The following is an 18,129-nucleotide window of genomic DNA, read 5'->3' on the forward strand; positions in this document are numbered from 1 at the left end:
CCAACTCTAAAATCAATTGATTTATCGGTTCAGTACAACAACAACAACAACAACAACAACAACAACAAAATTGGGTTAGTGGGTTAGCGGGGTCGGTTTGTTTACTTGCGGAACTGAACACGCAGTTAGCCAGTCTGACTCGTTGCATGGGGAGGGAATAGGGGGACGTACGTATCCTGTCTGAGGAGCTCTCTGTGTGGGCCGGCGAGCTGGAGACACTGCTGCTGCGGTGGGACGACGGGTGACTGCCGGGCCTCCTGCCGTCCTCTAAGGAGGGGGCGGGGGAGGGACTGTCTGGGACACGCTCCTGTCAATGACAGAGGGACATCAGTGACAAGGTCAAAGCTCACCAGCGACAACTGAGGTCCATGAAAGTAGATGCTGTGTAATCAACAGACATTTCCATAGTTCTTCCCTATCTGTCATCACAGTCAAAAGTTCAGGATAAGTAACTTTAAATGTCCAGAGCTGTATGTTAGTTATACACAGTGCGTGTCCATTCTGCCAGTTTATCTCGATGACTGTTGTGACTATTCTGCAGGGCATGCTCTGTTGCTGTGTCACGGCAGCCATGTTGTAATATGTTTAATATACAGTTTAGTAAATGAAGTCCATTCTAGCGGTTTACCTTGATTACTGAGGTGACCATTCTGCAGGGCAGGCTCTGTTGCTGTGCCACATCGGCCATGTTGGAATATAACAGTGTTTCCCAATCCTGGTCCTGGGGACCCAAATGGGTGCATATTTTATTTTTGCCCTAGCAGTATCAAAGTTATGGGCCCCAAGGATCAGGATTGGGAAACACTGTCATATAATTTAATACTTTATAGTTTAGTTTTATGTTTATTATACACAGCTTACCTTGATGACTGAGGTGACCATTCTGCAGGGCAGGCTCTGTTGCTGTGCGACGGCGGCCATGTTGGCGATGGTGCTGAGGTGGTTCATCTGGCTCATTGCCATGGTGACAGAAGCAGGGGGCAAGCTGCACGGGATCAGGGGGTGGGGCATCATCATGAAGGGCAGTTCCAAACCTACAACAGGGGAGAGAGGTGATTGGTTAATGGAATCCATGGTTGATTGGTTCATCTGGATTGGATGATATTGATTGGTTAATTGGTTAATTTGACATAAAGGTAACCAATAAGGGCTGGTTTCAGTCATAACCTTCTACAATGTTAAGGTTTTTGTTTGACCATAAGAAAAAGCTTTATCTAAATGTAACTGAAAAGCCCTATTCACACGTGACTAGTATTACTAGAGAACGTTGGTTATGTAATTATTACACCAGAAGTCCATTATTCCAGAGTTATTTCTTTCTAGGCATGAAGATATTTCAACAAGTCCAGGTGATAACATGGCTACACTGAGAACTCGTGCCTGGTTCCCAAGTTTCTAAACCATAACAAACCATCTTTGGTATAGTGTCGCCAACATTTTTGAATTTAGGAAGTGTGGTCATAATCATTATTTTATGTTGGGATACAGTAAATGCCCAAACATTTAGCACAGTTGTATGCTGCTTTGTGATCTATTAACAGCAAGGGTTGCATTAAAAGGCGCAATATTTTTTACTGATGCATTTGCCGATGTTCAATTCATTCGCACAAAACGTATAAACAAAAGTGTTCACTGTGAAACTTGACACATGTAGGCCCTTCATATATAGGCTATGCACAACAATTTATCAAATCAGTTATTGTTTTCTTGCTGAAACCGCGAGCAACACCTGTCAAACTCAGAATTTTTTCTCTAAACACAGGGATGTCAATTCGCACAGGACTAGTATTATCAGTTATTCTATCTGGAATTGTTACTCTCCTGCCATGTACAAATTACTGACATGGCAGATTCGGACAGGACTAAAATTACAGATATGGTGTTTTGTCCTCGTGCACATAATTACATTACCCGACCTCCCCCAGGAAAACAAATCCTGTCCGAATAGGGCTTAAAACTGCAAATACTGCATTGTAGATTTGATTGAATTAAGATTTGCTGAAATATTCTTTCTCTCATACCGAGGTGGGTGGATATGCTGGTATAACCTACAGATCACTGATACTGGCAAGCCATGGAATGCTAAAATAACAACATACAATTATTATTATCAAACGACACTACACTACACTACTCTAATCATTTTTGCGGGATGAGTTGAACCCGGTCCTTCCCTACAGTATATTTTGAGGCGTAAATGTTTAACAACACATGTTAATAATAGATACCATAACTGTAATAAAATGGTAATGATGATAACAGTAGTTCAAAGCCAAAAGTTAACACAGCCATAAAAGATGCATTAATTATTCTGTAGTTGAATAAAAGGTTATGGAAATAGGGCTCACTACTTACACGTAATGCATAATCTTAGTCTGCATCCCAAATGGCACCCTATTCTTTATAGGAATAGGGTGCCATTTGGGACAAACATCTGCAAAAATAAGGCAATCATTGGAAGCCATTACCCAAATGACTTGTTAAAACACGCTAATAACAAAACAAGTATCCTCAGAACTACAGTGTGACAAATGGCTACAGGCTAATTACTGTACAGTGTATAGGACCTAGGATAGTCTGGACCACTGAACAAGCAAGTCTGACTTTTAACTCTTACAACAACAGGACATTTTGATTTAATTTCGGCTCTGTTCTGTGATCTGCATTGGCCATGTTACCCCATTACAAGATCAGATTTCTAACAAATGTTATTTCAATTCGGCTCTGCAATAGTGCTCTAATTGGTCAAAGTGGAGACATTAGTCGGCCAGAAATGTAAGGAATGCCTTGTAAAAAAATACGATGGGGAATAGTGTAAGCTAGCACTCCGCTGTGCCTTTAGATGGTACAGTGTAATGAAAAGGTCTAACTTTCAAAGAACATGAACACACACAGAAGGTCAAAGTTAGGAATGTGTTCCAAACCACAAGCACCCTCCTCTCTGCACTACCACCAGCTTTAATTTAGCTTCTATAAAGAAATATATTATTTTATATATACTACCGTTCAAAAGTTTGGGGTCACTTAGAAATGTTCCTGTTTTTTTTTTGTCCATTAAAATAACATCAAATTGATCAGCAATACAGTGTAGACATTTTTAATGGAATATCTACATATGCGTACAGAGGCCCATTATCAGCAACCGTCAGTACTGTGTTCTAATGGCACATTGTGTTTGATAATCCAAGTTTATCATTTTAAAAGGCTAATTGATGATTAGAAAACCCTTTTGCAATTATGTAACCACATCTGAAAACTGTTGTGCTGAATAAAGAAGCAATAAAACTGACCTTCTTCAGACTAATTGAGTATCTGGAGCATCAGCAATTGTGGGTTCGATTACAGGATCAAAATGGCCAGAAACAAATAACTTTCTTCTGAAACTCGTCAGTCTATTCTTGTTCTGAGAAATTAAGGCTATTCCTTGCAAGAAATTGCCAAGAAACTGAAGATCTCGTACAACACTGTTTACTACTCCTTTCATAGAACAGCGCAAACTGGCTCTAACCAAAATATAAAGAGGAGTGGGAGGCCTCGGTGCACATCTGAGCAAGAGGGCAAATACATTAGAGTGTCTAGTTTGAGAAACCTCACAGGTCCTCAACTGGCAGCTTCATTAAATAGTACCCGCAAAACACCAGTCTCAACATCAACAGTGAAGAGGCGACTCCGGGATGCTGACCTTCTAGGCAGATTTGCAAAGAAAAAGCCATATCTCAGACTGGCCAATAAAAAGAAAAGATTATTGTGGGCAAAAGAACACAGACACTTGACAGAGGAAGATCGGAAAAAAGTGTTATGGACAGACAAATTGAAGTTTGAGGTGTTCGGAACACAAAGAAGAACATTTGTGAGACACAGACCAAATGAAAAGATGCTGGAGGAGTGCTTGATGCCATCTGTCAAGTATGGTGGAGGCAATGTGATGGTCTGGGGGTGCTTTGGTGCTGGTAAAGTGGGAGATTTGTACAGGGTAAAAGGGATCTTGACGAAGGAAGGCTATCACTCCATTTTGCAACGCCATGCCATACCCTGTGGACGGTGCTTGATTGGAGCCAATTTCCTCCTACAACAGGACAATGACCCAAAGCACAGCTCCAAACTATGCAATAACTATTTAGGGAAGAAGCAGTCAGCTTGTATTCTGTCTATAATGGAGTGGCCAGCACCGTCACCGGATCTCAACCCTATTGAGCTGTTGTGGGAGCAGCTTGACTGTATGGTACGTAAGAAGTGCCCATCAAGCCAATCCAACTTGTGGGAGGTGCTTCAGGAAGCATGGGGTCAAATCTCTTCAGATTACCTCAACAAATTGACAACTAGAATGCCAAAGGTCTACAAGGCTATAATTGTGCTAAATGGAGGATTCTTTGACGAAAGCAAAGTTTGAAGCACACAATTATTATTTCAATTAAACATCAGTATTTCTAACCTTGTCAATGACTACATTTCCTATTCATTTTGCTATATTTCCTTTTCAAACTCATTTTGTGTATGTTTTCATGGAAAACAAGGACATTTCTAAGTGACCCCAAACTTTTGAACGGTAGTGTGTACAGTCATGGTCAAAAGTTTTGAGAATGACACAAATATTAATTTTCACAAGTCTGCTGCCTCAGTTGTTATGATGGCAATTTGCATATACTCCAGAATGTTATGAAGAGTGATCAGATGAATTGCAATTAATTGCAAAGTCCCTCTTTGCCATGAAAATGAACTTACTTCCCCAAAAAACATTTCCACTGCATTTCAGCCCTGCCACAAAAGGACCAGCTGACATCATGTCAGTGATTCTCTCGTTAATACAGGTGAGAGTGTTGATGAGGACAAGGCTGGAGATAACTCTGTCATGCTGATTGAGTTAGAATAACAGACTGGAAGCTTTAAAAGGAGGGTGGTGCTTGAAATCATTGTTCTTCCTCTGTTAACCATGGTTACCTGCAAGGAAACACGTGCCATCATCATTGCTTTGCACAAAAAGGGCTTCACAGGCAAGGATATTGCTGCTAGTAAGATTGCACCTAAATCAACCATTTATCGGATCATCAAGAACTTCAAGGAGAGAGGTTCAATTGTTGTGAAGAAGGCTTCAGGGCACCCAAGAAAGTCCAGCAAGTGCCAGGACCATCTCCTAAAGTTGATTCAGCTGCGGGATCGGGGCACCACCAGTGCAGAGCTTGCTCAGGAATGGCAGCAGGCAGGTGTGAGTGCATCTGCACGCACAGTGAGGCAAATACTTTTGGAGGATGGGCTGGTGTCAATAAGGGCAGCGAGGAAGCCACTTCTCTCCAGGAAAAACATCAGGGACAGACTAATATTCTGCAAAAGGTACAGGCATTGGACTGCTGAGGACTGGGGTAAAGTCATTTTCTCTGATGAATCCCCTTTCCAATTGTTTGGGGCATCCGGAAGAAAGCTTGTCCGGAGAAGACAAGGTGAGCGCTACCATCAGTCCTGTGTCATGCCAACAGTAAAGCATCCTGAGTGTCACGACTTCCTCTGAAGCTGCCTCCCCTCCTTGTTCGGGCAGCCTTCGGCATTCGTCATCACCGGCCTACTAGCCACTGCCGCTCCATATCTCATCATTCCATTTGTCTTGTCTTGTCAATTACACACACCTGGTTCATATCCCCTCAGTAGTACATGTATAAGTGTTCCCTCTGCCCCCCTTCTCCTTGTGGGTCATTGTTACTTGTGAGTTGAGTGTAACTCGGTTGAGCTACCCGTACCTTGTATTTCCGGGGATATTATTCCCTGTGTGCCTGTATTTTGTTGACGCTATCCAGCGTAACTGTGTCCTACGGAATAAACTCTTTATTCAGTGATTTACCCTCCTGCGCTTGACTCCTTCAAATCACATTCTCACAGAATCACCCACCCGACACTATGGAGTCAGCGGGAGAGGAGCGCATGCCTGGAGTCGTTGGCCAGCTTGGGGGAAGCGATGGATCGGGTTCTTCAGGTCGTCCAACGCCTGGAGAGGAGAGGAACCGATCTGTCGAGACCAGCTGGCCAACCGGATCCAGCCACCCATACCCCAGCACCCGGAGGGATCCAGATATCCCGACAGCGGGAGTTCGACGGGACAGCGGCGCTCTGCCAAGGATTCCTCCTCCAACTGGAGCTCTATTTCTCCAGCATCAGGCCGGCCCAATCGGAGCAGGAGAAGGTGTCCGCCCTCGTCTCCTGCATCTCGGGGAAAGCCCTGGAGTGGGCCAGCGCGGTGTGGAACGAAGGAGGAGCCGCATTGGAGAACTACGGGGAGTTTGCTCGCCTCTTTCGGGCGGTCTTCGATCACCCGCCCGAGGGTCAAGAGGCGGGCGAGCGGCTGGTCCACCTGAGGCAGGGGACGGGGACCACGCAGGACTTCGCTTTGTAGTTTTTGACTCTGGCAGCTGGGTCCGGGTGGAACTAGCGGGCCCTTATCGACCATTTCCGGTGCCATCTGCGGGAGGACGTCCGACAGGAGCTAGCTTGCCGGGACACCATGTTGTCTTTCACGCAACTGGTGGACATGGCCATCCATTTTAACAACCTGCTGGCAGCCAGAGGACATCCTGGAAGGGGTCTGCTCGTTCCCACCCCGGCCTACTCGGATCCCGAGCTGATGGAGCTGGGTGGAGCAACCATCCGAGAGAGCAGAGGACGACAGCAACAGTACACCACACAGAGTAGTCAATGCTCTTTTGGGTCTGGAGGCGACAGGCAGGGCACTCTCGCATCACCCCAGGTATCGAACATCCACACTCGTTCAGAGCCCTCTGCTTTGCACTGTACCCTACCCATCAACTTTCACGATCACATGGTAGTTCCCCAGTGTAAGGCGCTAGTCGATTCAGGCGCAGCTGGGAACTTTATGGACAGGGCATTCTCACGCCGTCTAGGTATTTCATTGGTTCCCCTATCCATTCCACTCCCCATCAGAGCACTTGATAGTCGACCATTAGGGTCCGGGTTTGTTCAGGAAGTTACTGCACCAGTCACCATGATTACCCAGGAGAGTCATTGTGAGCAGATCACTTTTTTTTTTATTGAGTCCCTTGCTTTCTGTGTGGTATTAGGTATCCCTTGGTTAGCACTCCACAACCCCACCGCAGAGGGTTCTCACGGGGTGATCGCGAGAGTGTCAGGGTAGGTGTCTAGGTGTTTCCATTGGTGCAACCACGGTGGAAAGTCCAGACAGTACCTCCACCGTGCGCATTCCCCCCGAATACCTCGATTTGGCGCACGCATTTTCAAAGACGCAGGCTACCAAGATACCACTTCATCGGGCGGGGGATTGCGCGATAAACCTCTGGGTAGACGCTGTACCTCCCAGGAGTAATGTGTACCCCCTGTCGCAGGCTGAAACGGCGGGTATGGAAACATATGTCACCGAGTCCCTGCGCCAGGGGTATATACAGTTGGGAAAAAAAGTATTTAGTCAGCCACCAATTGTGCAGGTTCTCCCACTTAAAAAGATGAGAGAGGCCTGTAATTTTCATCATAGGTACATGTCAACTATGACAGACAAATTGAGAGAAAAAAATTCCAGAAAATCACATTATAGGATTTTTAATGAATTTATTTGCAAATTATGGTGGAAAATAAGTATTTGGTCACCTACAAACAAGCAAGATTTCTGGCTCTCACAGACCTGTAACTTCTTCTTTAAGAGGCTCCTCTGTCCTCCACTCGTTACCTGTATTAATGGCACCTGTTTGAACTTGTTATCAGTATAAAATACACCTGTCCACAACCTCAAACAGTCACACTCCAAACTCCACTATGGCGAAGACCAAAGAGCTGTCAAAGGACACCAGAAACAAAGTTGTAGACCTGCACCAGGCTGGGAAGACTGAATCTGCAATAGGTAAGCAGCTTGGTTTGAAGAAATCAACTGTGGGAGCAATTATTAGGAAATGGAAGACATACAAGACCACTGATAATCTCCCTCGATCTGGGGCTCCACACAAGATCTCACCCCGTGGGGTCAAAATGATCACAAGAACGGTGAGCAAAAATCCCAGAACCACACGGGGGGACCTAGTGAATGACCTGCAGAGAGCTGGGACCAAAGTAACAAAGCCTAACATCAGTAACACACTACGCCGCCAGGGACTCAAATCCTGCAGTGCCAGACGTGTCCCCCTGCTTAAGCCAGGACATGTCCAGGCCCATCTGAAGTTTGCTAGAGTGCATTTGGATGATCCAGAAGAGGATTGGGAGAATGTCATATGGTCAGATGAAACCAAAATATAACTTTTTGGTAAAAACTCAACTCGTCGTGTTTGGAGGACAAATAATGCTGAGTTGCATCCAAAGAACACCATACCTACTGTGAAGCATGGGGGTGGAAACATCATGCTTTGGGGCTGTTTTTCTGCAAAGGGACCAGGACGACTGAAATGTAAATGTAAATGACTGATCCGTGTAAAGGAAAGAATGAATGGGGCCATGTATCGTGAGATTTTGAGTGAAAACCTCCTTCCATCAGCAAGGGCATTGAAGATTAAATGTGGCTGGGTCTTTCAGCATGACAATGATCCCAAACACACCGCCCGGGCAACGAAGGAGTGGCTTCGGAAGAAGCATTTCAAAGTCCTGGAGTGGCCTAGCCAGTCTCCAGATCTCAACCCCATAGAAAATCTTTGGAGGGAGTTGAAAGTCTGTGTTGCCCAGCGACAGCCCCAAAACATCACTGCTCTAGAGGAGATCTGCATGGATGAATGGGCCAAAATACCAGCAACAGTGTGTGAAAACCTTGTGAAGACTTACAGAAAACGTTTGACCTGTGTCATTGCCAACAAAGGGTATATAACAAAGTATTGAGAAACTTTTGTTATTGACCAAATACTTATTTTCCACCATAATTTGCAAATAAATTCATTAAAAATCCTACAATGTGATTTTCTGGAATTGTTTTTCTCATTTTGTCTGTCATAGTTGACGTGTACCTATGATGAAAATTACAGGCCTCTCTCATCTTTTTAAGTGGGAGAACTTGCACAATTGGTGGCCGACTAAATACTTTTTCCCCCACTGTAGGTCCCTCCACTTCACCCCCTCCTCGAGTTTCTTCTTTGTGAAGAAGAAAGACGGCGGTCTGCGCCCTTGCATTGATTATCGACCACTGAACAAGGAGACGATCAGGTTTAGTTATCCTCTCCCCCTCATTCCGTCAGTAATCGAGTCAATGCGCTTCTTCACCAAATTAGATCTCAGGAGTGCGTACACCCTGGTGCGTGTTCGGGAGGGGGATGAGTGGAAGACAGCATTCAGCACAACCACGGGCATTATGAATACCTGGTGATGCCCTACAGTTTGATGAATGCTCCATCCGTCTTTAGTCCTTTGTGAAAGAGGTGTTTCGGGACATGCTTGGTCGCGCTGTAGTGGTCTACATCGATGACATTCTGGTGTATTCCGCTACTCGCGCCGAGCATGTGTCCCTGGTTCGCAAAGAGCTGGCCTGACTGTTGGAGAATGACCTTCATGCCAAGGCAGAGAAGTGTATGTTTTTCCAGCAGTCGGTCTTCTTCCTCCGATACCACATTACCACCTCAGGGGTGGAGATGGAGGGGGATCGCGTTTCAGCCGTGCGTAATTGGCCGACCCTCACCACGGTTAAGGAGGTGCAGCGCTTTCTGGGCTTTGCCAACTACAATCGGAGGTTTATCCGGGGCTTTGGCAAGGTCGCAGCACCCATTACATCTCTGTTGAAGGGTGGGCCGTCCCGGCTCCGCTGGTCTGCTGAGGCTGACGTGGCCTTCAGGAATCTGAGGGGTCTGTTCACCTCAGCCCCGGTACTGGTCCACCCCGATCCATCACTACCGTTCGTAGTGGAGGTGGATGCATCCGAGGTAGGGATAGGCGCTGTCCTATCTCAACACTCGGGCACGCCACCCAAGCTCCGCCCCTGTGCCTTCTTCTCTAAGAAGCTCAGCCCAGCAGAACTACGACGTTGGTGATCGGGAGCTGTTGGCTGTTGTCCGAGCTTTGATTATGTGGAGGCATTGGCTCAAAGGGGCGAAACACCCTTTCCTCGTCTGTACGGACCACCGTAACCTGGAGTACTCCAGCCAGCGAGGAGGCTGAATCCTCGCCAGGCCAGGTGGGCCCTATTCTTCACCCGGTTCGATTTTACACTGTCATACATCCCGGGTACGAAGAACATGAAAGCATACGCATTGTCACGGCTGTATGACACAGAGGAGAGGCCCAAAGACAACACCCACATACTCCCGGCTTCCTGCATTGTGGCGCCGGTAGTATGGGCGATGGACGCGGATATAGAGCAGGCATTACGCACAGATCCATCTCCACCTCAGTGTCCAGCTGGGCTGCGGTACATGCCTGCTCTTATCCGTGATCATCTGATCTACTGGGCACACACGTCACCCTCCTCTGGTCACCAAGGTATCGGTCGTACAGTGCGCTGCCTGACCGGAAAGTACTGGTGGCCTAACTTGGCCTCCTGCTCGGTGTGCGCCTAGAGTAAGGCACCTAGGCACCTCCCAGCGGGTAAGTTACAACCTTTACCAATTCCACAACGACCATGGTCTCATCTAAGTGTTGATTTCCTGACTGATCTTCCCCTCTCCCAAGGTAACACCACACCTGGTCGTTGTGGATCGCTTTGTCAAGGCCTGCCGCCTCCTTCCATCGGCCCGGTCTCCCCACGGCCTTGTAAACTGCGGAGGCCCTGTTTACACACGTCTTACAGCACTACGGGGTACCAGAGGACATAGTGTCTGACCGAGGTCCCCAGTTCACATCCAAGGTCTGGAAGGCATTCATGGAACGTCTGGGGGTCTCGGTCAGCCTGACCTCTGGGTTCCACCCCGAGTCTAATGGGCAGGTGGTAAATCAGGATTTGGGTAGGTTCATGCGGTCCTACTGCCAGGACTGGCCGGGGGAGTGGTCGGTGTTCTTGCCATGGGCCGAATATGCCCAGAACTCTCTCCGGCACTCCTCCACTAACCTAACACCTTTCCAGTGTGTTCTAGGTTACCAATCAGTTCTGGCACCATGGCACCAGAGCCAGACCGAGGCTCCTGCGGTGGATGACTGGTTTCGGTGCACGGAGGAGACGTGGGACGCTGCCCACGTCCACCTCCAACACGCCGTGCGTCATCAGAAGGCCAACACTGACCGCCACCACAGTGAGGTCCCGGTCTTCATACCGGGTGATCGGGTCTGGCTCTCGACCCGGAATCTGCCCCTCTGCCTGCCCTGCCGGAAGCTGAGCCCGCAGTTTGTGGGGCCATTTCAAGTCCTGAGGAGAATCAACAAGGTCACATATAGGTTATTACTTCCCCCCCGATTACTGTATTAACCCCTCGTACGGTCAGGAGGAACGGTGCTGTGTTGTCACGGCGAGGAATAACCTCGATCCCTCCCTGTTGCGGGATTTCCACCGTCGCCATCCGGCTCGCCCTGCTCCGCGTACTCCAGGCCGTACCCGAGGCCGGGGTCGGCGTGCTGCTGGAGCTGCGCGTCAAGAGGCGGGGTACTGTCACGACTTCCTCCGAAGCTGCCTCCCCTCCTTGTTCGGGCAGGCTTCGGCGTTCGTCGTCATCGGCCACTGCCGCTCCATATCTCATCATTCCATTTGTCTTGTCTTGTCAATTACACATACCTGGTTCATATCCCCTCATTAGTACACGTATAAGAGTTCCCTCTGCCCCCCTTGTCCTAGTGGGTGATTGTTACTTGTGAGTTGAGCTCGGTTGAGCTACCCGTACCTTGTATTTCCGGGGATATTGTTCCCCGTGTGCCTGTATTTTGTTGACGCTATCCAGCCTAACTGTGTCCTACGGAATAAACTCTTAATTCAGTGATTTACCCTCCTGCGCCTGACTCCTTCAAATCACATTCTCACACTGAGACCATTCATGTGTGGGGTTGCTTCTCAGCCAAGGGAGTGGGCTCACTCACAATGTTGCCTAAGATCACAACCATGAATAGAGAATGGTACCAACACATCCTCAGAGAGCAACTTCTCCCAACCATCCAAGAACAGTTTGGTGACAAACAATGCCTTTTCCAGCATGATGGAGCACCTTGCCATAAGGCAAAAGTGATAACTAAGTGGCTCGGGGAACAAAACATCAAAATGTTGGGTCCATGGCCAGGAAACTCCCCAGACCTTAATCCCATTGAGAACTTGTGGTCAATCCTCAAGAAGCGGGTGGACAAACAAAAACCCACAAAGGCTGACAAACTCCAAGCATTGATTATGCAAGAATGGGCTGCCATCAGTCAGGATGTGGCCCAGAAGTTAATTGACAGCATGCCTTGGCGGATTGCAGAGGTCTTGAAAAAGAAGGGTCAACACTGCAAATATTGACTCTTTGCATAAACTTCATGGAATTGTCAATACAAGCCTTTGACACTTATGGAATGCTTGTAATTATACTTCAGTATACCATAGTAATATCTGACAAAAATATCTAAAAACACTGAAGCAGCAAACGTTTTGAAGACCAATACTTGTGTCATTCTCAAAACTTTTGACCACGAATGAATATATATATATATATATATATATATATATATATATATATATATATATATATATATATATATATATATATATATATATATATATATATATATATATATGTTTTCCTTTATTATTTTCCCCTAAACCTACCACCCCTCCCTAATTGGAGTAAACTAATGGATAACAATAACTAGGCTTCTACTCTATCAACTGAGCTACATCCCTGCCGGCCATTCCCTCCCCTACCCTGGACAACACTGGGCCAATTGCGCACCACCCCATGGGTCTCCCGGTCATGGCCGGCTACGACAGAGCCTGGATTTGAACCAGGATCTCTAGTGGTACAGCTAGCACTGTGATGCAGTGCCTTAGACCACTGCGCCACTCGGAAGATACTTCCAGTTTGCACATACTATATACATTTTACGGACACAGTATATTTTACATTAGCTATCTTTTGTTTGTTTTTAGTCCCATCATTCAGCTACCCTCAACCCCTCCCATCTATCTCTGAAGACCATCCCACCACTTCTTTGGGGGGCTTTGAACTTGGCGGGATGAAAAGTGACTGGGAACATTTTGGTCTTGTTCCTTTGACACTCAGATGCTTCCCCCTGAAGTAGTTTAAAGCAAACATCTAAAAAAACATATTTTTTTGTGTTTTCTTTTGGCAGCTTGGCTCAAAGTAAAGAGCCTAAAGAAAAAGAAGAAAAAAACAACAACGCTAGAACCAACACAGAAAGCTAATCCACAAAACAACTCTGCTTTTGCGAGAAAACATCAGTTGCCATCAAGGGGCAAGGCGATCCACACCGCAAAGAAAACCTCAAAAGACAAGGGCTGTTTGTGAAATGAAAGACAAGGAGGTAGTCCTTCTCGCCGTTGTTCCCTTCCATTCCTCCCGAATCATGTCGATTTCCATAAGAAAGATGGCATGCAGATTCCGAGTGGCGAGCATTCCCAAACATGAAGAATCAATGACCTCTCAGCGTCCTGGGCTCAATTAAAACAGTGCCACAGAGGGCCTGATGGCAGGGGTACTTACAGTGAGACATCATGGAGAGGCCCACTGTATGTGTGTGTATCTACGTTTCCAATGCACTCAAGGGCCAACGTGGGGAGCGGTATTCTGCCTTTGAGGGATACACATTGCCAAGTGCGCACATACACATGCAACGCAGGCATGTGCAAGAACACACAGACCCGGACACACACACACACACTACGTCTGACTTACATCTTAAGGAAAACAACATACACATAAGAGGGGAGAGAGATTTTTAAAAATCATTGCCTGACACTGATATGACTTTGCTTTTGTTATTAAAATACTGCTTTATCAACCATAGCCGTGAGTGATGTCTCTTGTGTTAACCGCTGTACTGTACTTCTATGGTATGTCTCAGTCTGAAAGGTATGCACACACACACACACGCACACCTCTTGATCTCTAGATCTATCTCAACCATCCTCAAACGATGTTTCCTCCATAAAGGCCCATTCAGTTGACTGTATGGGAACCTGTTGTAGGCCAAGACGAGTTCACACAGTCCTTTCATGGGGGACTGAAAGGCATATATTAGGTGTTGATGGAACATAGCTGAGTGTTTTAGTTGTTTATTTGAGTGTATGTTTTTTTTTTTTCAGACATATTGTTGTTTTCTTTGTTTTGGAAGGGGTTCAATTACTTTTCCCAGGTACTTACAGTATATGATGGATTTATAGTGAATGGGTTAGAAGTAGACAGGCCAACTATTGTAATATTTAAATAATATGGACATTGGTATGTGTGTGTGACTGCATTGTTTGTTTTTGACCCCTTTCAATAAATGTTTTGAACAATATGAAAAGGACCTAACTTGATCAACATTACAGTAAGTTTGGTTTTCATGTAACCACATCGCTAGATGCATTAGTTTGTCAGTTACTGTTATTCCCCTATACAGTAGTTCAACTTCAGCGAGTTTAATTCCCATGCGTTGCTTTCCTAGTGAAGAGCATAAACAACACCATTTGGAGTAATTTACCTGGAGTAATCCCTAGGGACTTCCAAAGGTAAACTCCTACTTAGCTACCATCATTAAAACAACAAATTAATACGCAGGCAAACAGCTCAAGCTATGGGTAATACAGTACCTTGGAAGTGCACGCATGAATAAGCAATGATCCGAATCATGGAGGATAAATGTAATGAATTCAAATACCCTTCGGAAAGATCACATGATTAAAAAGGTGTTGTCAGACAGAAACACATGGAATATGTCTGGAAAACAACAAGCAGGTTCAAGCATTAATACAACATCAGTTGATGAAGGGTTTAAAATGATTAAAAAGAGGGCAATAATTGCTACCTCTTTCAATGACTAAAATGACTGAGTCATTAACCTGAAGCGAAGCAATATCCTCTATTGTTAATCCTGCTGGTGTTCTAGCGGTGTGTGTGTGTGTGTCTGTGTGTGCCTGTGTGTGTGTGTGTGTGTGTTAACAGTACTCCTGATGGAGACAGCTATTCTAACCACCTTTTCCTACAATGGGGAATCCTCTGGGGTGGGAATAATGGCAAATTAATCCAAAGGTGTCCGACTGAATACCTAGCCTTCCGAATAGCACACAGACCTCTGTCTAGCTGCCAACCAACAGTTTTAGCTCTAGAGTGGCTAGATTTCCCTTGACAAAAATTTAACCAGCTCCTACTTGCCACATTATTATCTCTTCAACTGAATGATTTATTGTTTGTGGAGCGAAACAGAAACAAAAGCGAGAGAGATTACATTTTCAGCCACAGCTCAGGCTCAGATCTCTTTTTTTCTCTAACTCCCTCTGTCCAGCAGAAAGTCTCATGACAAACAATAATGTCAGCTGTAATTGATCGGAGGTCGCCGCCAGGGCCTTGAGTAAAAGCTCTGCTATTTAAGTGACAATTGGCGCAAGCCAGGGCAGAGCGGTCTCCTCAGATGCTAGAGCTAATGAAGCTGTCTGTCTGTTATTTACCTTCTTTTAACTGGAAAAGGGGTTGAGATGTACTGTAAGAGATAGCAAGGACTGGAGAGGATCTGTCCAGGCCTCTCTCTCTCTCTCTGTCTTGCTCGCTGGTCAAGTAGGACCGTGACGACATCGGAGGAATGCGTAATTGGTTGACTGTCGCAGCCAAAGCTGAGGAATCCGTATGCTAGCTAATAAATGGCTTGTTTCAAGCCTATCGGTCAAACTAAAACATATTCGAATGTGGTCAGAGCCTTTGATTTGGATTGGGAAAGACACAGGGTTGATGTGTACTGTGTTATTAAGCCTCCTTTTGCTTTCATGGTACAGAGATGTGTTTCTCTTCTGCTCTGTCAAAAAACTATAAATGGCACAAAATGGCTACTTTTGGGCCCTGGCCAAAATTAGTTCACTATATAGGGAACAGGGTACCATTTGGGACCCAGTCAATGGCTATGAGTTGTGGGCCCTTTTAGTGGTCGCCCAGTACCACTAATCAGCCATTTATCTTTACTGTAAGTACTCATTTCTCCAGAATGCAACAGCACAGCCTTATGAGGTGTGTGGGCCATGAAACTCCATCAGATGGAAGCGCAAGCTATAGGAAATATACAATAAAAAACCCATAAACATATAATCTGGTATTGTGGCAGTGCTATGGGCTGTTTTCATCTACACATGTACACACACACAAACACAGACATACAGACACATACCCAGACACGCACACACATCCCCTACACACACACACACACCTACGCGCACACGCATACACACACACACACACAAAACACAGACATACAGACACATATACACAGACACCACAGGAGGTTGGTGGCACCTTAATTGGGGAAAACGGGCTCATGGTAATGACTGGAGCGGAATTACTGGAATAGTATCAAATACACCAAACACATGGTTTCCAGGTGTTTGATGCCATTCCATGCGCTCCCTTCCGGCCATTATTATGAGCCTCCTGTGACAGACACGCACATACATCCCCTATATGCACAAGCACACACACAAACAAACACACACACCCACACAGAGAGTACACACAACACACCTGCCCACAATATGGTCGACATTCCTATTGCCGCAGCATGAAAGAGATACACATACTTTCCAATGATTCAGGTGGGAACACTTGCAAACTTACATCATGTAATCTAATGTAATTTAATGTTAGAGAAAGTAATGATAACAAAACATCTTTGGTTTAATGAGGTAGCATAATGACTTGACTCCCCCTGAACTGCTATGCGCGCATTTACTCTAGTGTTGCACGGCATACTGAAACTTTGGTACTTTTTCAATACTAGAACATGAAAAACTTTTCAGTACTAGAATTTTTGTTACGTTCGGCGCAACGTCCCTACTCCACTTACTCATTGCTAGCCTGCACTGGGAGTCTGGACCTCATTATGTTAGCTCCCCACTCATGCTGCACAGAAGTTAACATACTTGAATAATGCGACATATTATGTAGAAATGTTGAAACTGTTAATTACTGTTCGCAAAACAATGTCCATACAGGCTAGAGCACTTTAAAATGCAAGAAGATAACGGTATCTTCCAGCTTTGTAGGCTAACTTTCCTTGCTAGCTGACAGCTAAAGCTAACATAAATTCACTACCCTAGTACTTTGTTTGTAATACCATAACACACAATATGCTGATTTCAAAGCTGATTGCCACCAAAAACTTTATTAATTCACTTATTCGGTCTCTCTCACATCTCTCCCAAAGCTTATCTATGTCCTCAGCGAACTGACTGTGCTCTGACAGGTCGCCCCCCTCTTGCCTTGTGAATGATGTCATTACTGGTTAAAGACAGAGCACATTTTTATAAAAGAAGCTACTTCTATGCAAATGTTGTTGATCAGTACAATCAAATAATTCCCAAATGGAAGGGAAATGGATTGTTTGTCATCTGTAGCCCAATCCTATTGAAAATGCATTCACCTGTATTGTGGATAGGCCTAGGCTACATCTTTTTGATATACCCAGTTTTTCAATATAGATTTACCATTCAAATAAATTATTACCATTATGTTGTTATGTAGTTAGATTGGTAAAAACAAAGTAAAATGTATTGTATGATTGTAAAATCGATTCATTAATGAGTACATGGCTGTCTCTGAAAATTGTTGACATAATTCAAATATATATATATTAATATATATATATATATATATATATATATATATATAATGATAATGAACTCAAAAGATGCCCAACGATTGAACAGAGCAGTAGCTGAATTTATCTGTCTGGATCAAGTGCCATTCTGTGACTTTGGCCTTCTTCTTACCGTGGTATCGTTTTGGTATCATTTTGGTATCGAGTATCATGATGGTATCGAGTATTGTGATACTAAACCTGGTGTTGGTATTGTGACAACACTAATGTACTCACACATACACTCACACACACACAGTATATCATGTGGTAGGAAATATCCAGGAGACAGACAGTGTTGTTTGTCCTGTAAGTATATAAAAAATTCAGCCACCAGCCGCCTACTCCAGATGACTGGGGCTGTGGTGCAATCAATTGCAGATAGCATTTTTTTCCGGGGATATCGCTTTCAGAAGTGTGTTTTAAATAAAGTGTCAACTCCTTCCATCTGGGATATCCTCCATCCAGGATATGCTGGTG

At 45.2% G+C, this 18,129-nt stretch overlaps 1 protein-coding gene across 4 annotated transcripts in view; it reads right to left on the reverse strand.

The window, feature by feature from the left end:
• LOC121536607 (dachshund homolog 1) overlaps positions 1-18,129 on the reverse strand; it is a 260,659-nt gene that overhangs the window by 53,346 nt on the left and 189,184 nt on the right. The window contains exons 4-6 of one of the 4 annotated variants that reach the window (XM_041844008.1): positions 862-1,034; positions 629-721; positions 172-307 (exon numbers count right to left, since the gene is read on the reverse strand). In XM_041844008.1, the coding sequence (XP_041699942.1) occupies positions 172-307; positions 629-721; positions 862-1,034 (402 nt within the window). Of the gene's footprint in view, positions 1-105; positions 308-628; positions 722-861; positions 1,035-18,129 lie in introns of all 4 variants that reach the window. The other 3 variants (XM_041844007.2, XM_041844010.2, XM_041844009.1) reach the window with 3 other exon arrangements.

Source organism: Coregonus clupeaformis, chromosome 23 (genome assembly GCF_020615455.1).
Source record: "Coregonus clupeaformis isolate EN_2021a chromosome 23, ASM2061545v1, whole genome shotgun sequence".
Taxonomy (NCBI): domain Eukaryota; kingdom Metazoa; phylum Chordata; class Actinopteri; order Salmoniformes; family Salmonidae; genus Coregonus; species Coregonus clupeaformis.